Raw genomic sequence first — 23,153 nt, forward strand, 5'->3', positions numbered from 1 at the left:
CATGCCGCGATCATCTTCCGGAGAACCAACCAAGCCGTCCAAGCGAAAGGGTAAGTCTGTCTCGAGTCCCGCCGTTTCTGCGCTTCACATGTCGACGATTCTTTTTCAATGCCACTCCGCTGGCGACAATCGCCGCTTCTGTTCATTTCATTTGCCTTTTTCTTTTTCCCACGTCATTTCGAATAAAAATCAAAAGCTAATTATCCAATGTCTCTCAACCTCTTAGGCACCAGAAGTGTTTCGACCCTGACGCCCTCACAACTGGCACGCAAGCGAGCCAACGATCGTGAGGCTCAGAGAGCCATCAGAGCCAGGACCAAGGAGCACATTGAGCGTCTGGAACGTGAACTGGCCGAGCTCAAGGGCGTCCAGAGCCGCGACAGAAAGGTGCAGGAGCTCCTCCGTCGGAACAAGTTCCTCGAACAGGAGATTGCCCGGCTCCGGGAACACATGGGCTACACCGCCACGGACTCGTCCTATTCCTCGAATTCCGCAGGTACGCCAGGTACCATGCCCAACAACGCTCATGACCTTTACTTTGGACCGCTAACCCCAGGTCCATCAGTCTACGACGACAATCTCAGCTCGGGCAGCGGTGCTGTGCCGAGTCCGAGGGTGTCGCCTCTACCATCCAGTGATTTCAACCAAATCACAGACTATGCACAGCAGTCGTATGGTCACATTGCAGGCGCTGGCGGCGAGGCGTGGCCAGCATCCGTTGCGCCAAACCCCGTCCTCGGCAACATCCCCAGCCCCTCATCTCCCGCCCATGGCGAGGAGTACAGCGCGGCATACATTCCCACAAGTGTCCCCTCGATGATTCCGGCCACTCTCAAGGACATCAAGCAGGACTACGACGAGATGGACCACGGCAGTATGTATTATCCTTATCCCTTTCGCCACGCATTGAGGGGCACATGGGCTGACTTGAATTGCTTCTCTCCCTCCAGGTGGGCTCAGGCTCAACACCTCAACTCTGCATAACTTGCCACAGGCATATATGCAGCAGCAACACCAGCACCAGCACCAGCACCAGCACCCACAGCACCCACAGCACCAACACCAGCAGCCGCCGCCACCACCACCGCTCCACGCATATTCTCAGCAGCACCAGCAGCAGCAGCCGCCTCACCCTGCGCACAGCGCATCGCCTCACACGCCGCTGCAGCAGCGAACTCCGCAGTGGAATGCCGCGTATTCTTTATACTACCCGCCAGACATGGCCGATGGCCACGCCAACCCCGGCATTCCTCGATGATTCGACACCCACGTACGACTGGCTGTGTCTTGTGTGGCAAGACGCCAACCAACCATGTTCGCGCCACCGGGCAACACTAATCTTGACATCACCGAAGCCTGGAGTTCGGCCACGACAGCCTGCAAGAGGGCATCACTCAACGGCGAATACAATTCCGCAGCGGCCTCCATAGCACATGTGCATGCTTACGACCGTACAACCTTGGAGGCAACAGCCAATCAGCACAACCGTTGAAGGGAGAAAAAAAACAGATTCGACAAATGGCAACCGAATCTCGGGTGTATACTGCATCGCATCGCAGCGGTGGGCACCTAGACAAGTCCCCAGCATCTGTCGCACCAAGCAGCCACAAAGGCAGGGTTGTGTTGGACAAGGCCGACAAGGCAGAGTGGAGCTGATTTTATTTACGTGGCATCAATGAGAAGGACGAACAAAATACTACGTTGAGCGGTGATAGCATGGACCAACGCAGCCAAGTCACTGAGACTGAATATCCACAGCAGTGGCGGTGGGTGAGAAGAGGGAACAGGCAAGGCAACAGAACTTGCGATGCCTGTTCAATGACTACGGAAGGGTGCTCAGGTCTACCCTCAAACAAGGAAGCCTGCACCCATACACTTTATATAGCATTCATCGGCGTTTGGGTCTTGCATATGCATTTCAATCTTTGGCGCACAAACAACGGGACGGACACAGCACGATGCATCAGCGGGGCAAATGGTATTTGGCCGGCTCAAGATGGAAGGGTGGTTTGTTTTTCATTTTATTTTATTCTATTTTATTTTATTTTCGTCTCCATTTGTTATATTCATCTCTTCTCTACCACTTTCTCTTTCTTCACCTTGGGAGATACCATGAGGGAGGTTTACTCGGCGGGCAAGTCCACAGGACTTAATAGACGGATACACTGTTTCTTGTTTTGAACTTTTTTTTTTTTTTCTTTTGTCATTTTTCGCTCTCCTATTCAATGCTTTTACGAAATTTTGTGGATTCCTTTTTTTTATGTTCGTTCATGTATTGTTTATATAGACTGCGCGTTACCACGGATGTTAGACACTTCCTATAGAGGAACTACGAGACTTATGAAATTAGACACTTTTTTGCCAAGTAATATGTGCCGCAAGCGCATGTGAATTATGTGTGTCTTCCTACTAGGTCCCTTTTATATCTCATTCCACACTGTTTCATACGTTTCGCAAATCTGTAGATGTACATGTTGAATTGATGGGGGTGCGAACTAGAAAGCTCAATTTCGCTCGCCTCCGCCAGCCCAAACCCCAGATATCGACGACTTCTATACCGCGACTTACCGCCTCATCGCCTCGCCAAATCTAGACCCCAGCTCGGCTGCATGAAGCTGCCACATGGCGTGGTGCCGGAAACGAAGAGCCAAAGTGCCGGTGGTTTTTGCTGCGCTCTTAGTCCGACTAGACTAAGCCAGGGACGCAAAAACCAGGCTATTGCCCTTACTATGGGCTACTAGCACGGGGGTTTTTTTATTTTAGTAACGAAGCAACAAGCAACAAAGCAACGAAAGCACGCAGGAAGCTCAATTAGGGGGCCGTAAGCGCCGTTTTGCTCGAGGCTATGTTTGTCGAGCCATGCCCTTTCCATGCGGACGTGCATGGCAAGCTTATAGCATTTCCCAGCCACGAGCGACTGGGGGCGTGAGGATTTACCTGTAGCTAGGCCCTGATGTTTGCTGTTGTTGGGGCGCGCGAGATGCTTATATTAACTTCACACGAGCTTGTGGTTGGTTCATGGCCGGGAAAGGATTTGAGGCGTTGGGAGTGGCCGTGAGCTGAGCAAATGGAGCAAGCAGATCTGGGCTGGTTTTTAGTGCTTGGATGCTTGGGGAGGGAGGGAGAGTCCTTTGCGAGCTGGATGGAGAAGGCTGATTAATATTGTATACGAGCAGCCTGTTTCCTTTTTGATTAGCAGGGGAATGTTCCATTTTCAGCTTCAGCCTCACTGCAAACCATGACCACCGCCAAGGCAGTTTTCGCCTCTTGGCGCTCCCTCCCTGTAGCTGAGAGCATCGAGGAGGGAAAGGCTGGGAATTCTGGGTAGGTACGTACTTGCATACATTCACGATTGTACGGTGAGGTATGTGACAGAGAGCGAGAGAAAGTGGAGTTTTGAAGAAAGAGGGGAACAGGAGAAGAGAGGGGCGTCTAAAGGGGAGGGGTGTGAACGAGAAGGGAAAAAAAGTGAGCGTCGATTTGCACTACTGAAAAGCGATGGGTACAACCAATTTGCATGGTCTTGTATAGTAGGTATGAGTAATACAGATGTCAAGTAAGAAAGGGCACATACCTCGTACAGTCCCCAATTTAAACGCCCTCTGTCTGAAGGAAGTCAATCCCATCCAGGTACCACTACATATTCCCTCTTTGGCTTGGATTGGGGTCAAACGAGGGCACGCACGTGTTGAATACGCCTAAAGAGTGCCAAACGATGCGTGTGAGTGATCTGCTACTAGGAGCATTAGCCAACACGGCATGTGTCTGATGTGTGGTCTAGGTGACCCCCAAAGTAGGTAGATGGAGCCGCTCCTTATCCACGGAGTACATCGTCCGTCGCACTACGGCAGGCGGGAAAAGAGAAAGAAAGCGTGGTGGGAATTGACAGATTCGGAAGGGAGTTGCCGAAATGTTCGAAATGCGTTGGTTCTGGGAGAAGAAAGAGGATAGAGCTGCCACTCCCGACCCCCCTGCAGGCCCATGAACCATGCGTCAAGAGCATGACTTTATTTCCCTATCCCCATGTACACAGTACAGTGTGCGTCCACGGACAAACATGTATAAATAGAAAAAAAGAACGCGGCACTGCAACGCCGGAGGAATATCACGACGCTAAGGATGCAGCAAAGAGGCAGTGACCGACCTGCAAGCCAACGCTAGCGGCTCTGTTATATCGGTATTCACCTCAAGCCCCAAAGAACAAGGGTCCAGGCCTTGTCCTTATCTGTGGTTCTTGTGGGCGGGAATAAAAGTAGTTGCAGCATTGCTGCACTTGCTGTACCTTGTGCGAATCAACGGCTGCCCCGATCTGAAGTTGCCTTGAGTGATTCTCGGCCCCCCTCTTTGCTCCCTTCTCAACATACCCCGTCCGTGGCCCATCGGCCTCACTGCGGCCGGTCTAACTCAGCTCGATCTATGCTCTTCAAGGCGAGACAGTGGCTATTGTTCTCATGTCTGGGGTATCCAGGTTGTTTCGGGGATTATGACGGGCGCGGCGCGTCTACAACCCCTACACAGTTAGCAAGGTTCACCATCTCGACGCTCTAATCTCGTTGCAGGAATTGAGGTGCCTCTTAGTACGGCCGATTCGAGTGTCGAGCATCGTGAAAGGAATAGCGGCATCACCGTGTTGAAATAACCTGGGGAAAGGGGGAATGCGTGAGGGCGTTTCGGTTTCGTGCAACTGGTTTACCCCAGCTCTGTTGAGAACCATGTCCTTTTGAACGGGAGAGATATGAAGATGCGTTGTACTCTGTAACAGCTGAAACACTTGCAATGGTATGATGCCAGTGCCAAGAGAAGGTAATATTGCGATTGTGAAGGGTAAGAAGAATGAAGGGCTTCACAGAGCTTGGATGAGTCTCTACCAAAGCTAGACAAGTCGACGTGCGCACAGATGTTGATGGTGTCGTCCTATCAAATTCAGCCTCCTATCAACGGTTATGGGCACCAATCGCCGGCGTATGCAAATGACTATTTGTCAGAGCAACATGGTTTAAGAACAGACCCTAGAAGCAGATACCGATGCAACGGGGATCACCAGGCACGGGACGTTGGACATGGCCGCCGCACATGCAGAATAGCGTTTGAGCTGGGGCAGGGACTCCGAATCTCAATACCGAACCGATTCCGAGCTTCTGTGTGCATTCGAACACGGCTGAGTTGGTTCGGTAATGTGTGGCGTATGTACAACGAACATGGGTTTTAGTCTCGTAGGAGGAGTGAGCAGCGAAAGCCGTGCCCTAAACTTCAAAGACTGAAGAGATAACGGTGACTGTCCACTACCTGGTTTCCATCTGTTGGAGAAATAGAACCAATGAAGAAGGACGCCGAGGACGCCGGTCTAGATAGCATTGGCCCAAAAGGGTAAAAGCTGTCAAAGAAGGGGAAAAAAAACTTAAACAGCGGTATGGAGTTGTCAAGTACAGTAGTATTGTGTACATGCCGGTACAAACAGTACGAGTAACAAGCACGCACAACGACCCAGTTTTGGGTGTCTCATCATTTCTCAGAGGGAGGGGCGTACGAGAATTATTTGCTCTCACTCTCCTTTCGATCCGCCGCGTTCTTTGTTGAGGAGCAGAAGCCCACTCAGAAGCGCCGGGACTCCTGGTCCAGAGAGCAGAGCATATCCGCTTCTGCATGCACCAACCTGGCACTGACCCTCCGGTCCCCTCCTAAAGGGCTGAAAAATAAGAGCGCCCACCGGACCGTTCCAGACGCTGGTTGGACAGCTGGACGTTATGCGGTGGATGTCTGCCAGCGGAGCAGCAAAAATAGTGAGTATCAAGTGTGAAGAAATTGGCCGAAGTTGACCGAGCCGTTTCGGTGGCTGACCAAGGGGGAAGGGCGGGAGAAGCGCGCTAGAAGGGCTATCGAAGCTTTGTTCTTTCTTCTTTGTCATGCTGACCCCCGCAGGGGAGGGGCGTGCGATAATCTCAGGTTGAACAAGAGTCTGGCATCTCGTATGTACAGTACTTCGTACAAGACGGCACTAGTACTCGTAGTACTTGTGAAAGCATGCACACCCCTCCCCACCCCTCCCATTGCTGTAGAAATTTCCACGAGGAGACCCTGTTAGGCCGGTTTTGGCTTGGATGATGACATATGCTGAGAAAGAGGGTGCAAGGAAAAAGGGATAGCGCTGTGGCGAAACAACGAAGAACGAGGAGAGAAAGAAGCGAGCAATCGATCACCGGACAAAAGGGAACAAGACAAAGGAAACAAAGGTCCCCCAGAAGTGCAAAAACAGGTGACAAAGCATGCGAGCCACTGATGTCGATTCCGCGCGGGTCACGGCCCATCAAAAGAAGCGCCTGAGCTGAGACCAACAGCTGGTAGCTGGAATCCGCCGCTGCCCGTAGCTCCGATCACAAAATATCCTCCTCCATTCGGGTTCGGACATGGGGGAATATGTTGGTGCCTGCTGAAAGCTGAAGGGTTGCGACTCCATCAATACCCACCTAATGTCTCCGTACAAGTGCTTTAGTTTGTATGCAACACTGCTCATCTGCGGAGAGGAAGAACAGAGCACTAAACTGCATACTGCGGTACTTGCATCAATAACACAAATAGTCGTAGTAAACTCCCCAACGCCCCCTCCCTCTCATGCGAGCTCCGTACTGTACTTTGCAATTAATATGAGGTCGGTGAGTCCACTAAAAAGACGCATCGTGAGACTCGGAGGCCAACAACCCCGTGGCACCTCACCCCCAGAACGCCATCGCAGAAGGAGAGGGAGCCGACTTGTTTAGTCAGAGGGTTCCCGAGAGGCGACGCGTAGACAAACAAAATGAGGCTGGAGCCTCTCATGAAGTGCTTCGCACGTGCTGAAAAACTGGCCTTTCCCTTTTGTGCTCCATTACTGTTAGTCTTTGCTGCGATTTGCGAGCTGGAAAGATGGGGTCAAGCGATCCAATCCAAACAGACCGCCTAGACCACCTTTGTTTCCTTGGTCGCCGAATCTTGACCTAGAGTTAAATCTTTCACACAGACACACACCCTTTGTGCATTCGTCTGTGTATTCGATGCATGTGTACCTGTACTGTACTGTGCATGCTTCGCAGTCCATACCTGTAGTGCTTCTGCGGCGTGATGCGTCGGCAGTTGAGAGCCAACAGCTGTGGATACGACGATCCAATGGAGAAAGGGGGCTCCGCCAAGTCTGTAACATCGGTTTTCTTTAGTGCCATCCCAATCCATTCAGACTATCGTGTCTAGATAACGGTGGGATAAAGCCATCAGAACCTAGACTGCTCGACTAGAGGTTCTAGTGCCAGGCCGTTCAGGGGCTCTCGCGTCGATCAACGCCAGCTAGTTCCCTTGCTTGAGCGGGAATCGCGCCTATGATTTGTTGCTGTAACTTGTCACAAAGCCGTTGGTCCAGGGTACTTGTGCATCGATTCGGCCATAGGCTTCATCCAACAAAGGCGATAGAGCGGCGATAACAGAGGTGTGAAGGTAGTTTGAGACAAAGGGTAGCATCACTAGCGGAGAGTGCCCACCCAATACCACCTCAATCCCAGATGGCTGCCTTCAATGGGGCACCTTGTTGCCAGTCGGCATCGTTATGCCTCTGCGTGAAGGGAGGCGTTTCAATATGACATTCCGTCGAGGTCACTCTTGGCAGCATTTTCGGACTCCGTAAAGCCACAATGCTTATTCTTCGGGGAAGCGAAAAAAGAAGGCGGTCTCAGATCCATACGAGTATGCTCTGTTCACAAGGTAGTGTGTCCGCTCAGTTTCGCGCCCCGTCGTCTAGCCAGCGGCATTCGCCTATGCCCGTAACTACATGCCACCAAAGTCGGGTTGATGTACAAGACCAGGGAGGTAGCATGACCGGGTTCTCCGCATGTTGCGAGAAGTTTTGATGCAACAAAACAAAAGAGATGCCATAGGTACGAAGGCACGAGTCCTCGCACAAGTAAGACATCGGAATTCGCTGGGGCTACTCAAATTAGCCCTTTCGTTTATGCCAAGTTGACTGGCTTCTTTGCGCTTATTTTCGGTGGTGGCTCTCACGTGGCTTCATGGCTGGAATTTAAGCCAGACCACATCTGCTTTACCTATTTCTTCTTGTGGCAATACAGTTGTAATCAAGCGGGGGTGCGAAGCGAGAAGACGAAACGATTACCGCCGTCCGCTGACATCCCGTACTGCCGCGTAGTTAGGCGATGCGTTCCCTTCGGCGATCAGTGGTAGTCAAATCCCGTGCAGTCAATACCGTCAGATTATGTGAAACAATGTCGGCTTGTCAAATGTCTAGTTGGCCGACTGCACATGCGGGATATTCCAGGAGCTCGTCTTCGGCATCGGCGTTTTAATGGTGAGATTCTCATCGCAGGGACCTGGATCCAGGTACCGCCCGCCCCACGCGGATCATGGCACATGTGATGGATGACGATGATCCATGATGAAGGCCAGCAGAGCCTCGTGCAAGGACCAATTGCCATTGCTTCCTCTGCCCTACCCTGCCCCTGCTCCGTCCCTCTCTGTTACGGCGCCAACAGACGCGCGCGTGAGAGGTGCAGAAGATTTCGAATTGTTGACCTTGAGGCGAGCACCAACTCTGGTCGTAACAATTGCCGCAAAGAGTCTTAGTAAACAGCCGTCGCGCTGAGGAATTCCCCTGTCGAAACGTCATGGATACTGCCGTTCAGCCGCAGGAGAAGAAGATAAGGTAACGGTTTGTCGATTTAGCCCATTCGAAATATCTCCGACAGACAGGTCCCCTGATTAGAAGGCCAAGGTAGCATTGGGCGGGATCTCCAGGATCCCACAGTAAGATCACACATCGTCCAGCCTTACCGGCCCCCCCACAAGCCCCTGCCCGACGCTCGTGGTGATAGTCCCGCTAGCCATGCAGCCTGTACAACCCCAGATTGTCTGTTGTGCAGTAATCAGCGATTTGACAGGCGCGGAGTGGGCAGCCGTCACAATAAAATGCCAAATTCTTCCCGCCTCAACCCGTGTGCAGCCACAAAAGACGTTAGGTCAGGAGAATAAGCAGGGCGGCCTCTTGACGAATTACCGAGTCTGGAGCCATTGTGCGCTCGGTCAGGCAAACACGCACTGCATAGCTGACTGCTGGAGCGCGAATCGTCGCCATCGTCAACTGTAGGAGGCCAGCCGCATGCAGGGAATATGATCCCAGGTTGAAACTGTTCGCTAAACCTGCGTAGTACCAGCACTACTACTGGAAAGAGGCTTTGCATGATATGACGGCTCATATTTCCTAGCCTGACGGCGGTGTTGACACCACACCTTCCAGGATGCACAAGCACCCAGATGTTCCCGGTAAACGTCGGAATGAGTGCGGCAAGTGTGTAGATGATGCCGCATATAAGAGCAGTCGGTAAGGAGTACTAAGGAGGACCTAGTAACCCATTAGCAGGCATTCACACGCACAGCCGCTGACATACTTACTGTAGCAAGGCCCCAAGGTCCCTGAATGCCAAGCCGACTAGGGGTGCGAGTATCGCTGGTGTACACAAAGTACATTAGTATGCCGAAAATCTGTAACTGCAGGGAAGTCATGCTGTTGACAGCGGAAGCACTGCCACCGCGGAGGCCAGATTCAGCCGTGGTGTTTATGCCGTTCATGCCGAATGATAGCAGTGTCTCTCACAGCATGAAGCAGTCTTTGTCCGAGTAAGCTGGTACGTGCTGGCTGGTACGTGCTGGCTGGTACGTGCTGGCTGCCTGTCTGTGATGACGGCGAAGTCTGCGTACCATTGATGTGTTAGCCTTCCAGCGTCAACACCATCAACACCGCCCAAGACCCGATCGCGACAAGTCCAGTCCAGTGCCCACCAAGCCGGCTCCCGAGTGGAACACCCGCGTTCCCGACAGCCGAGTCCAGATCCACCGCGATCGTCTTTTCCATCAGCAGTGATCGATTCGATGGTGGAGTCTCGTTGAGATGCGATATCCGTTCCCTTGGATGTCGATACGGCGTTTATCCGCGGCCAGAGCAAGAGCGAAGGGAATCTCATCATCAGATCTCATCACCGCCCACATGACCTCGAGCATCTTCGGGGTCGGTCGGGGAGCGTCGCTCGTAACTCACCGAGCCGAGACGGCCAAGCCTCTCCGCACCGGCTTTCGCTTGGAGTTGGGAGAACGGATCCCTCAACAGTTGAGCCCAGTTATTTTGGCGGGCCCTTGTGCGGTGGCTCGGGCAAGTTGGACACCGATTGGCTGAGATTTAGCCTCATCTTCGGCAGAGTCACGGATATTCGGCTAAAGCAAGGGTTTACCACGGGTGAACATCCCTGCAATGCAGCTAATGGCGGGGAGCATCGCGGGGAAACTCGTCCAATATCCTCCTCGTGATAAGAAAGTTGGCAAGATGGCGCGGCTTCGGAGAATCCTGCTGCTGCTTTTCCATCGATACGATATTGCCAAGGTGGGCGAGAGGTGGGCGAGTAAGCCCGTTAGTGGCAGGGAGGAGCTGGTTGCTGCTGATTCTTTTACGTTTCTCCGAAGTTCTCACGATTAATTACCCACGGCCAATATGGCGAGCCCACAGGCATTCCCATCTTTGTGACCGACGGCTATATAAGTTGCCTGGTCTGATCCCATTTCTGAGCTTCTGTCGTTGGTCTCTTCATCTTCATCCCTTTCCCAGTGTCTTTGTGACAGACTCTGGCTCAGCTCTCAGTCTTGATTCTTTATCTGACTGCTGTGGCATACTGGAGGCTACCCTGTAGTCCCTTTGACATTATTGTTGTTGTTTATTGAGCAACCCTGTTTTGACATAGAGCGATATACCGCCGTGTCCTGTTGTGTCTCTTGAAGGGTTTCTTCGTCTGAAAGCTTATTTTACCCCATCTTTATTCATATCACTCGCCTCACATCTCCAACCATGGCTGACATCGATGTTGAAGCTGTGCTGAAAAAGCTCACCTTGGCCGAAAAGGTTGAGCTGTTGGCAGGTGAGTTATATACACCAAAATCACATACACAACTACTTGACTCTCAAAAACAGTGACTGACAATTCTCCTAAGGCATCGACTTCTGGCACACAAAAGCCCTTCCCAAGCATGGAGTCCCGTCACTCCGCTTCACAGATGGCCCCAACGGTGTAAGAGGGACCAAATTCTTTGACGGTGTCCCTGCGGCATGCTTCCCATGCGGCACTTCGCTTGGTTCCACATTCAACCAGCCGCTGCTCGAAGAGGCAGGTAAAATGATGGGCAAGGAGGCCATCGCCAAGAGTGCTCATGTGATCCTCGGCCCGACTATCAACATGCAACGCTCCCCTCTCGGTGGACGAGGATTCGAGTCCATTGGTGAAGATCCTTTCCTCGCTGGCCTTGGTGCTGCCGCTCTCGTTCGCGGCATCCAGAGCACCGGAGTGCAGGCCACCATCAAGCACTTCCTGTGCAATGATCAGGAGGACAGGCGCATGACGGTGCAGAGCATCGTCACGGAGCGGGCGCTGCGTGAGATTTACGCGCTCCCCTTTCAGATTGCTGTCCGAGACGCCCAGCCGGGTGCCTTTATGACAGCATACAATGGTGTCAACGGTGTGCCGTGCAGTGAGAACCCCAAGTATCTCGATGGCATGCTCCGGAAAGAATGGGGGTGGGATGGCCTTGTCATGAGCGACTGGTACGGAACATACAGCACCACCGCTGCCGTTGTAGCAGGACTCAACCTGGAGATGCCTGGCCCCCCACGATTCCGAGGAGACACACTCAAGTTCAACGTCTCCAACGGAAAGCCCTTTGTCCACGTCATCGACCAGCGTGCCAGAGAGGTTCTCCAGTTCGTCAAGAAGTGTGCCGCTTCTGGCGTCAAGGAGAACGGCCCCGAGACCACCGTCAACAACACGCCCGAGACGGCGGCTCTGCTTCGAAAGATTGGAAACGAAGGCATCGTGCTACTCAAGAACGACAACAACGTCCTGCCCCTGAAGAAGGACAAGAAGACGCTGATCCTCGGCCCCAACGCCAAGCAGGCGACATACCATGGAGGTGGTTCCGCCGCTCTCAAGGCCTATTACGCAGTCACTCCCTTTGACGGCCTCAGCAAGCAGCTCACCACAACGCCCTCATACACCGTCGGCGCTTACACCCACCGCTTCCTCCCCGTGCTGGGTGAGCAGTGCTCAACGCCAGACACCGGAGTTCCAGGTATGCGCTGGAGAGTCTTCAACCAGCCTCCCGGAACCCCTGGCCGCCAGCACATTGACGAGCTCTTCTTCACCAAGACGGAAATGCACCTGGTAGACTACTACAACCCCAAGGCCGCGGACACGTGGTACGCCGACATGGAGGGCACTTACACCGCCGATGAGGACTGCACCTACGAGCTCAGCCTCGTCGTCTGCGGCACCGCAAAGGCTTACGTCGACGGCAAGCTCATCGTCGACAACGCCACCCACCAGGTCGCCGGCGATGCATTCTTTGGCTCTGCCACACGCGAGGAGACCGGCCGCGTCAACCTCGTCAAGGGTCAAACATACCAGTTCAAGGTCGAATTCGGATCCGCCCCGACTTACACTCTCAAGGGCGACACCATTGTGCCCGGCCACGGATCGCTCCGCGTCGGCGGCTGCAAAGTCATCGACGACCAGGCCGAGATCAAGAAGTCCGTTGCGCTGGCCAAGGAGCACGACCAGGTCATCATCTGCGCCGGCCTCAACGCCGACTGGGAGACGGAGGGCGCGGACCGTGCCAGCATGAAGCTTCCCGGCGTGCTGGACCAGCTGATTGCCGAAGTTGCTGCCGCCAACCCCAACACCGTCGTCGTCATGCAGACGGGAACGCCCGAGGAGATGCCCTGGCTGGACACGACGCCCGCCGTCATCCAGGCCTGGTACGGAGGCAACGAGACGGGCAACTCCATCGCAGACGTCGTCTTTGGTGACTACAACCCCTCGGGCAAGCTGCCGCTCAGCTTCCCCAAGCGCCTCCAAGACAACCCGGCCTTCCTCAACTTCCGCACCGAGGCCGGCCGCACGCTCTACGGCGAGGACGTCTACGTCGGATACCGCTACTACGAGTTCGCTGACAAGGAAGTCAACTTCCCCTTTGGCCACGGCCTCTCCTACACTACCTTTTCCTTCTCCAAGCTGTCCGTCTCCCGCGCCGACGGCAAGCTCAGCGTGTCGCTCGCCGTGACCAACACGGGCGCTATCCCCGGTGCGCAGGTCGCCCAGCTGTACGTCCGACCGCTGCAGGCTGCCAAGATTAACCGCCCCGTCAAGGAGCTCAAGGGCTTCGCCAAGGTGGACCTGAAGCCCGGCGAGACCAAGACGGTGACGATTGAGGAGCAGGAGAAGTACTTGGCGGCGTATTACGATGAGGAGCGCAACGAGTGGTGTGTTGAGAAGGGAGAGTACGAGATCATTGTCAGTGACAGCAGTGCTGTGACAGACGGAGCTGCGCTCAAGGGGTCATTTACAGTAGAGGAGTCGTACTGGTGGTCAGGTCTATAAGAGACATGAATAAGGGGGAATAATACCATTCGCTGTTTGATACTTTGCTGGTCTTATTGTAACATAAAATGATGTCACGGATGAATGTGATGATAGCTTGTTCAATTTGAGTTTCTGTCTCCAGTTTCAACAGCTCATTAGAATGTTTGTATTGCATTAAACTAGGTAAATATCAAGAACCAATTAATCCAGTCAATACTTTGTTTCCCCCCTAAAGTAGATCCAGCCGCAGAAACATTGATTCGCCAGATTTGTCTTTCCTTTACTCCGGCATATCAACCTGCACGTCTTTTTTTGGAACCCGAAGCATACCATAACTCAGAAAGCTGGCCACACGACGTAACCAATAAAAACCTCGCCTATATAAAGATGTCCAAAATAGGAATCAACACTTCGAACCAAAAAACCGAAAACCCGAAAAACAAGCCGGTTTCGCGTCAGAGTCCGCCAAGTAAATCGTCCCGCATGCCGCGCCGTGCTGCGTCAGCCCCTGTACCCTCTTAGTCCCGATACACCTCGCATTCGGGCTCATCGGAACGCAAACCGCCGTGATGTATCCGTCTAAACTCGGTATAAGTCGCTCCCGATCATTGGAAATGCCGTGTACCGATTGGAAACACGCCGGGAACAGCCGCAAGCTTGGAATATCAAAGGACCTCCTGCGAGTCTCCTGCATGCCGCATGCATACTCAGCACACACCTCTTCTTATTGCTGGGGAAGCCAGTCTTCCTCACCCTGGGCTTTCCCAATCGGTGCGTCACTGCATGCTCATACGCCAAAATACTACTCCGTACCAACACCCCTTGATGGCCCTAGTCAAGTCGTAACCCCCGGCTCCGATTTATTCAATCAGCTCATGATCGTCATTGCACCGTACGTTGGCAACCACTTCCGGGATACTGGCCTCACGCAGAATAAAACCATGCTTCTCCACCACAATCTCTCCTCCAAGAGGCCCCTTCTCGTACACCATGCCCCCTTGCTGGTAGAGTCCTCCTCGGAGCCAGCGCTGAAGGCCCAGGGCTGTATTTGCCGCGTTGATGGCAACGTGCCAGTTTTCCAACCCAATGGTCATCCAGCCTACGACAGACAAAGTCTTGATGAATCGTGCGGGCGGTGAATTGTGGCAGCTCGGCACGGCTGCTGCCATGACCCAGATGAAGACGCCGACAGCCGTCTTCCAAAACGGCACTGTCACCTCCCAGACTAGTTCCCAAAGCCTCAGGAAATCAGTTTCTCCCAGAATTTCAGTAGTGGGCACCCGAGCAATGATGGCGCGGTAGTAGACCGAGGCAGTTACACGGATACAGCGATACATGGCGTCATTCTTGGTTCTGGCCAGCCGAGCACTCGCGCTCTCTTCAACAGGGGCAGGTGGCGAGCCGTTGCTAGACGGGCTCCTAGGCGAGGAGGTATCGTAGTCGGAGCTGCTTGCTGGGGAAGTACCCGCCCCCTCGTATCCGGTAGTCTCCCACATGCAGTCATCACCCTCGTCGGCCGGATGACCGGTCCCCTCATTTTCTTCGTAGAGTGGGATGTTTTCCGGCATCCGATCCAGCTTATTTAGCGCCCACAAAGCCAAGTCTGTCACATTCTGCAGCTCTTGCGCGGTTGGTGATGGGGGAAGGGATTCTACCGTCTGTATAATGAGTCGTACATCGTCCAGGATCTGGGCAGAGCTTCGATGAAGTTTTAACGCTGATCCCGGGTCGACAAAGTGTGGCCAGCCAGACAGGAAGGGGGAATTGAAGGAAGTTTGATAGGGCACCATGAAATCATCACGAAATTCAAATCCAGGCTGACCATAGATATCAGGCTCGATGTCATGAGCAATGGCAATGGCAATATCGTGACTAGATGGGGTTTGAATAGTCAGCACCATAAAACCAAAGAGGACGGACCCAATGGCTAGGTAGCAATGAAAAATGGAACGACGGGAGGCGAGATGAAACTGCGCGTTGGCTCTTGCACATGCAGCAGCACATGCAGCAGCACAGCGACAGGCCACGCTTTCAGAAATCAAAAGGGGGTGGGCAGGCATGGGAAAGGGCCATGATACTACAACTAGCGGGAGCAACACTTACATGAGCACGGTTTTGGCTAGAAAACCACCCATTCCGAGGTCCTGGAGGCCGCCCCTCATTTTGATCATGGTCTTGAGGCCCGCCATGTGGGCACGTAGTTCTTCAGTGGTCCCCCAGTACCACGAATCCATGACCATCTGAGCGGCCCCCATGATGGCAGCATCGCCTGTCTGGGTTCTGGTAGAGCTTAGTTGCTCGTTGAGCATACGGTGGACCACGCCTTTGTAGGCCCAGACAAGCATCTTGGGCACACGGCCCGTCTCTTTGAGGAAGCATACTGCCGTATAGAGCACTATCTGAAGCAGAAGGGGATCCTTGATGGACAGCGGAACCCAGTGTTTCATAAAACGACTCTCGGGATCGGGATTCCCGTCTATGGAAGCCTTGAAGCGAGATAGAAGTTGGAGATCTGTGAGGAAAAGTTTCGTGTTAGTGTTTAGTGGCCCAAATTTGATTACCTTGTCCTCGGCTCGACTCTAAGCTGGCCCCTCCATTCTTCTTTGAAAAAGCAGCACGTTTGAAGCCAACACTAGCCCCAAGACTGGTTTCTGCGCTACCCGGGTGAAGCACCACGGGCGATTCTATGTCTCCATGCACACTTGCATGCATACATACTTACGGCAATAGGAAAGAGAGGAGGGGATAAGAGGGGGGGGGATGAGGGTTTGTCACTTACGTATTCGGACGAGCTCGATATTTAACCTGGTCGGCTCCATAGGCAGGTTCCGCAGTTGATCATCCAAGCCTCCAATCATAACGGGCGGCTTTGCTGCCTGCTGTAAGGCGCGCATAAGTTGAGGGCCGTCAATGCTCCATTCGTCGTTGACGATGCGATTAGTAACTTTCAGGCGGGCCTGCAGGATTAGGCGCAGCATGGCAAAGACAGACTTGGGCTTGAGCGTGCCCGTTTCGTCTGTGACTACGACGCGAAAAGGGTCAGAGGCCGACCCGGGAGACGACCTGTGCGAAGAGGCATCCTGGTCGTGCAAAGGGTGAGAAATCAGTTCGCCCTGAGCAACTACCGGTGCAGCCGAGGGCCTATCAGCCATGCCGCTGGCCGCGACGACTCCCTCAACCTGGAGAATGGCATCCTGAATGTCGGACAAGTTGAGATGGGCGTAGGCACCCTCCAGCACAACCTTGACATTCTTGGAGTTGTTCCCTGGAGATCCGGCACTCGCAGGCCTATGGGAATTGGCGGTGATGTCAGCTTATCATCTAAACCTTTTGAAAAGACGGGCAGGTGTGTGTGTGCGTCAGTGTGCTGTAAGAGGCAACGGCGTTATAAGCCAGTTTCCCTTCCCTTCCCTTCTTTTTTCTTTTTCTTTTTCTTTTCCTTTTTTTCCTTTTTTCTTTTTTCCTTTTTCCTTTTTCTGTCAGGGTGCGTGCATTGCCACCCGATTGGGGAAGACAGAGGCATCTGCCGGCGAAGCTCCAAGCCAGGGAGTGGGTTTGGACTTTCGGCCTTGTGGGGGAGCTGAAGCCGTAGTCCTGTCCATTCCCCACAGGAGCTGTCTCCGAAGTCCCTGTCCTGTCTGGCCCCTCCAACGAGATGGATAAGGGTGGGAAGGGACGTGGGATGGTGCAGACGAGTGGAGGGGATCTCGTGTGGTTGATGGAGGGCAAACACTAACCTCTTGTTGCTTCGTTTGATGTTGTATTCGCACGTCGGCTGCGGAAATCGACGGACGCAGTTGCTACACGGTCGGCCTTGGTCGCACTACAAGCCATGCTCGAGTCAGCCATGTCATGTTCTGCCCAAGCACTTTTCTTTTCTCTTCTCTTTCTCTTCTCTGCTTCTTCTTCCTCTTCCTCTTCCTCTTCTTGTCTTTGTCTTTGTCTTTTCCTTCTAAACAGCCACCGGGATTTGGGGGGATTTGGGGGGATTTGGCGGTGGCTTTCACGCTCTCGTATGCTACAGACCGGGCGACGAGGATCCGGACGATGCCCGCCCCTGCCAGCTCCAACCGCAGGGGGTTCGGACATTGACATATATCTAGGGCTGCTGGCGCCCCGGGAGATGGAAAATCGCCCCCAAAGGCTCTGGGGGAACAGCAGCAACACTCCATCTACTAACCTTTTGCTTGCGACGTCGACACTCGGTGCACGAATTGCCCCTAGCCTTGATGGCCATGTTGGCGGCTAACTGGCGACGATGGGGCAGCTGCCCCTGCACCTGCATTGTGTCGGACATTAACCTGAGCACCGGCGCGGCCGATAGTGTAGCGAAACCTGAGGGGGGGAGAGCAGAAAATTGGTCAAAAAGGCCAGAAGCGAAGCTGATGGATGCGGTGAGGAGCAGGTCGAGGGGGAAAAAAGGAATTAAAGCGATGAGAATGTCTAATAAAGCGCGCGCGCTCCCTTTCCACACCAGGCGGACGGACGGAGCCCCAGCTTTTCGTAACTCGTCAGTTCTGCAGCGACCCGAAAGATGACGGTTTTGACGGCTCGCGCCGCACGCTCAGCCGCAGATTCGTCGAGATTCGGCAGCCGGCCTATCGTGTCGGCAAATGGGTGTGGGATGGTGGTTTGGACAAATTGAGCTTTGGGCCCTAGCGTGCGGCTGCAGACTGCAGACTATGTTGCAGGTTGCAGGTTGCAGGCTGCAGATTCCAGGCTGCAGTGGTGCAGTGAGGTCCGACTCTGACGGAGAAAAAGGGTCGCAGAGGTATCGTGTCCTGTCTCAACGCAAAGCCAGGCGCAAGCGGGTCGGACGAAAGCTCGCGCTGCTTGTCGCAAAAGCCTGATGCGCCGAGAGGAAGAGAAAGAGAAAAAAAAAAAGAGAGTAAGAGAATATCAGCCGGCAACAGACAGGCAGCGAGGGGGGAATGAGGCGGAGGAGGAAGAAGAGGTTACAGGAGAGGGTCGCACAGAAGATGACAACGATGGCCGCCTGGAACAATGCAATGCATGCGTCTCGGACTTGTGTCGCTCTCCCTCTTGCCACGCACAGACGAAATGTCGAGCAGAGTCAAAGAGAAAGGCTCAGATTGATGCGAGTCGCGAAAAGTCAGTCAGAAGCGCTCAAGCAGGCGCACCGAAAACGCAATCCAGCGATTCGGGAAACAAAAGGGGGTTGTCGTTTGTTCGTTGCCGTCAGCAGTCAAAAGAGACCAGGTGGTTGATGTTTCTGTTTCCGTTTCCCCGATCTGCTTCTTCTCCTTCTTCTTCTTTTTTTCTCCCGATTTTTTCTTTCCAATTCTTTTCTTTTTTCTTTCCGATTTCCTTCTTGTCCTTTTTTTTTTTGTCCTCTTTTCCTTCAGCACGCTCCGCGCATATTCCTGGATCGAAGACGCGGGCGATTGCAGCGATTCGGATGAGGGCGAGCTGGTCGGGTGTAACGCCAATAGGGAGCAAGGCAAGGATGATGCGATGCACGAGACCCGGCAGCGCTGGTCAAATCTCGATTGCCCGGCCAGGTGATTGGGTGGCTTGACGGCATTCCAGGGAAGGGAGAGAGAATGGACAAGGCAAGGCGACTCGGCCTGTGCCTCTTGTTTCGGCCTCGTGGTTTCGCTCGCTGCGTCTTCCGAATTGCGACGGAGAATTGTTCCGCCTTTCCCTGTTCTGTCCTGTCCTCTTCTGTCGAACCCCCCCCTTTTTTTACTGTAATTCCTCTTCTATTTTTACCTTTTGTTGTCGCAGGGAATAAGACACGGCCTCGTCCAGCATCCAAAGATGCGCACTTCGAAAGGAGGAGTTCAGTTCGGTTCGGTTCAGTTCAGTTCAAGCCAAATCTGCCAAGCGGGTTAAAGCCGACAGGGCGGCGCAGAGACTAAATGGGATGGTCTGATCTGGCCCGTGAGCCGGTGGCTGACGGGCCGTTTATTAAATAAAGTACGACAACCGACTTGAATAAGTAGTTTGTTTGCTGGCATTCTGCAGGTTTAGCGCCAGCAAAATGAGGGGGATTTCGCCTCTTCCTCCAGAGGGTCCAGAGGGTCCAGAGGGCTGCAGCCTTGAATCCAGTCCCTCCAGTCGCCTTTATTGCCCCGAACAGACCTCGACGCATGAGGTTCCATTCATCTTCAGCAAATACACACACACAACAGCGTCCGCAGCGTTAGTGTTGGTGTCAGTGTCAGTGTTGCAGCGCATTTTGCGGTGCCGGGCTGCTGACGCCCCAAATCCCGCTGGGCATAAGTTTCAACGCATGTGCTGCGCATCACCACCACCACATTCTCGAATTCCACTTCTCACTTCCCACTTCCCACTGCCCACTTTAGCTTCATGGAACAGAACAATCCCTTTTGCAGTCATTCAAGCCATTCTGCCACTTCGTTGCTCATGTGGGGTGGGTTTTTTCCGGCCCCCGCGCAGTTCGGCAAACTTTGTTAGGCCGAGCCTATCTCGACATTGGAGCAGATTCGGCGCTTTTGCTGCCCTGCTTTGTTCGAGATGGAATCGTTTTGCAAACTGTGTTGGCGCTTATTCTTCATTAGCCTCCCTTTTGAGCAGAGGCTCAGCCAACGACAGCACAGAGCGTCGGCATCACCCCCATCCAACAGCACTTTGCACAGTCGGGAACTTTTGTCCGCCCAACCGGTCTATCGAGTTGCGTAGATGGAATGTCGTGGAGACTTTGATTGCCTCGGGTAGCATCCCAGGCCGTAGACCGTAGAAAAGAGAAGAAGAAAAAGACATATAGTAGAGGTGGGCGCACGTCTAGATCGTTCTCGGGTTCACGCATCACGCATGTAAGAAGCCAAGCAAGCATAGCCTCGATAAGCTACACGCCAGATCGCCATGTAACAATCCTGCCGTGAGATACCCTGGATCTTTTGGCCGCTTTTTATGGCCTCCGAACATGCACCTTTTGAGATTAAATGATTCATCGTCTTCTTCGGTAAAGCGCGCCAATCTCGTCTTCCACCGTTCATCCTACGGTATAAATCACGCCTATTGCCACGCATGTTGTTGTATGCATGTCAAACACCACAACGCCCTCATTCCAGAGCAATCACATGCCAGAAAGCTGCATAATCATCACACAAACATGCACGCCATCTCATCGTGTTACAAGAAGAGAAAAAAGTTAATAATACGAGTATATGTCCAAGGAAAATGAGAATGCGAGGGCAATTGCGAAAAAAGTGCCCCAATCTAATTTTAGAGTATATGCATCTAATAAGTGGCGTCCAATACGGAGCAGAACATGCCGTCTGACTACTGCTGACTCGTCGATCTGATCAAGCAACACATCATTTTCCATCACAATGTTTCGCCCTCCCTTGCAGCGCGTGAATGCCAGCCATTGCACTATTCCAAATCCTTGCTGGCCACCATTTTATATCCTTCCCCCCCTTGACAGCCACATCTCTCATATTCCCAAAAAGAGTAACTGATTTTGAGCCGCCGTCATCCGTGGTATCGATCAAAACAACATGTTGTCGCAAGAACAAACAAAGATCCAGCCCTAGCTCCCACCTCTCTCTCCCAGAAAAAAATGAAATATAAATATAGACAATGAAGAAAAAAAAAAAAAAAAAAAATTGAATCATGCCCGCGTCGTATCATAGTCGTCATCCATAATGCCGTAGTTTCTTCCCTTACTCCTCATCAACTAATATTGTAGATAATCCGGCTTCCGTGCCATATTGACTGGAGGCGGACCTTGGTCGTCGTCATCAACGGGGTAAGGGGGAATCGACGTCTCCGAATCTCGTGGTCGGTGGCCGTATCCAGACAAGGGTGTCTTTGGTGGCAGAGGCGGCGCTACTTTGGATGGTACCGATGGCGGTTCAACTCGAGAGTACTGCTTGGGAGGCACCAGAGGCAGCTGATACTTTGGCTCCTCATCAGGGCTCGTAATAGCAATTGGGTCATCGGAATAGGCGACCCTGTACTGGCTCGGCGCTGGCGACATGTCCACGGTCCCCTTCTCAGATGCGGGACTGACGGTTCTCCCGTAACGAGAATGTCCAGTGCCTGGCCGGATATGATCGCCAGAAACTCTGGGAGAAGCCAAGGTATTTGCCTGCAGGTGTAGACTGTCCGCACCCGAGTCAAAAGACGAACGGCTCGGTGGGCTTTGCGGGCTATGTGAGAGGAAGCCAACCGGAGAGTCGCCGGGCAGCTCAACCGCAAAAGGTTGCTCATAGTTGTTCTCCGACGTCGACTTAACCAGCTCGGGCACATTGGCAGTGCTTCGCTCCCATCGTAGCTTTGCCCTGTGGATCTTGGCCAGCCTTGTCGAGATGCCATGGATCATCTTTTGCTCGTCTGCTCGGGACATGTATCGTCGAGTGCCAGTGCTGATGTCGCTCAACCGGTTCCACTCGTTCATTCCGAACTCGCCAACTCCCACTTCGACGTTGAGACGGAAGTAGTTTTCGACATTGATGCATCGCTTCGCCAGGTGCTCGCGAATCATGTACTCGTGGATTTTCTCGCAGCCTTCGATTTTGGAAATCATCTTTCTTCGCGCCTCGGCAAACTCTCCCAAGAAGCCCTCATACCACACTTGCTGGTTCCCATCACTTCCTCGGGGCCGCTTTCCAGTGCCAACACTGACAAACACTCCAACATCTCGTCCTGGCCATTCGTTGACGACTGCCTCATCCAGAGCCTCGGGGGCAGGGTTAAAGGTGCCGGCGCCATCATCGTGGAATATTGACTGGCCAATCTGGACGGGTTTAAAAGCAAGGCCAATGGAGCAAGTGGCCCGGCCGGCTTGCCAGATCTTGCAGTCGAATTCCGGCGGTGGCTCTTTGCGCGAATCGTAGGACCGTAACAGCACGGCGGGTGCTCCTCTTCCGGATCCTTGATACATTGCTGTCACAGCACTATATCATTCTCTAGTCAGCTGGGTTCCAAAAATTGTGTGAATACACAAGAGAGGGGGAGGGGAGGGGAGTAGGCTTGGTTCTTACGTCTTGGTCCTATTCTCTCTCGCGTCGTATAATCTTGCATTTCCATTTCCATATTTCAGATTGATGGCTGGCCGCGAAGAGATCTGGCCGGAAGGATGGCGCGCACTGAAACTAACGGTACTGGCGTTGCTGGAATGTCGCTTTGGAGATCCCGATGACCGGCGAGATGAATCCAGCGGGTTGACCACTTCCACCTCATTGTCGTTGCCCTCCTTTCCGTACACGGTGTGTTCCCAAACTCCCTGCTTGATGGCCTCTTCCAGCTTGCTGGCTTTGAACAGCGTAGATCGGTAGGGAATGCCGGCAATCGTCTTGTCTGTTTCGAACACCATCTTCGTCATGCGAACGTACAGCTCCTTGCATGTCTCCAAGTCCAGGCGCAGCCTGCCCAGCATGATTGCGATCAACCCGCCCGTGCCCGTTCCGACAATCAGGTCAAAATGATCGCAAGGCTTCGGGATTTCGTGTCGCCGAGGCGCGCGCCCTTCGATTTCGACAAATGCGCGGTACATAAGTTCCTGGATGATGATGAGCATAGAGTAGCCCCGAACGCCTCCTCCGTCTGTGCGAGTCGGGCATTAGCAGCTAATCGACGCCATGAGAACGATGGGGAAGGGGGGAGCCATACCGAGAGACAGAATGCGCAGAGGCGGCCCTTTGGTGGTGTCCGACCTCCGGACTCCGTACGAGTCCATCATTTTGGAAGCGAAACAGCCGTCGACGGCGTGAGTGTGTCGGGTGATGATTA

The 23,153-nt window shown here is 53.3% G+C and overlaps 5 protein-coding genes across 5 annotated transcripts; 2 read left to right on the plus strand and 3 right to left on the minus strand.

Moving 5' to 3' along the window:
- Window position 1: 1 nt before the first annotated feature.
- On the plus strand, window positions 2-984 carry TRIVIDRAFT_148866 (uncharacterized protein; the record flags this gene model as incomplete). Its single annotated transcript, XM_014102852.1, has 2 exons — window positions 2-50; window positions 227-984. 2 exons carry the CDS (start codon window positions 2-4, stop codon window positions 982-984), a joined length of 807 nt encoding a protein of 268 aa, XP_013958327.1.
- Window positions 985-8,787: 7,803 nt separating this feature from the next.
- Window positions 8,788-9,537, minus strand: TRIVIDRAFT_67754 (uncharacterized protein; the record flags this gene model as incomplete). Its single annotated transcript, XM_014102853.1, has 3 exons — window positions 8,788-8,867; window positions 9,074-9,365; window positions 9,427-9,537. 3 exons carry the CDS (start codon window positions 9,535-9,537, stop codon window positions 8,788-8,790), a joined length of 483 nt encoding a protein of 160 aa, XP_013958328.1.
- A 1,330-nt stretch (window positions 9,538-10,867) lies between these two features.
- Window positions 10,868-13,448, plus strand: TRIVIDRAFT_45882 (glycoside hydrolase family 3 protein; the record flags this gene model as incomplete). Its single annotated transcript, XM_014102854.1, has 2 exons — window positions 10,868-10,937; window positions 11,011-13,448. The coding sequence occupies 2 exons, from the start codon at window positions 10,868-10,870 to the stop codon at window positions 13,446-13,448; spliced, it is 2,508 nt and encodes an 835-aa protein (XP_013958329.1).
- Window positions 13,449-14,443: 995 nt separating this feature from the next.
- Window positions 14,444-15,964, minus strand: TRIVIDRAFT_134169 (uncharacterized protein; the record flags this gene model as incomplete). The annotated part of the gene is made up of 2 exons (XM_014102855.1): window positions 14,444-15,302; window positions 15,534-15,964. Coding segments are annotated over 2 exons (1,290 nt in total), but the record flags the coding sequence as incomplete, so codon positions are not given.
- Window positions 15,965-21,096: 5,132 nt separating this feature from the next.
- On the minus strand, window positions 21,097-23,100 carry TRIVIDRAFT_45682 (uncharacterized protein; the record flags this gene model as incomplete). Its single annotated transcript, XM_014102856.1, has 3 exons — window positions 21,097-22,318; window positions 22,406-22,967; window positions 23,034-23,100. The coding sequence occupies 3 exons, from the start codon at window positions 23,098-23,100 to the stop codon at window positions 21,097-21,099; spliced, it is 1,851 nt and encodes a 616-aa protein (XP_013958331.1).
- Between the last annotated feature and the right edge of the window lie 53 nt (window positions 23,101-23,153).

The sequence above is a fragment of the Trichoderma virens genome (assembly GCF_000170995.1).
Source record: "Trichoderma virens Gv29-8 chromosome Unknown TRIVIscaffold_5, whole genome shotgun sequence".
Classification (NCBI taxonomy): Eukaryota; Fungi; Ascomycota; class Sordariomycetes; order Hypocreales; family Hypocreaceae; genus Trichoderma; species Trichoderma virens.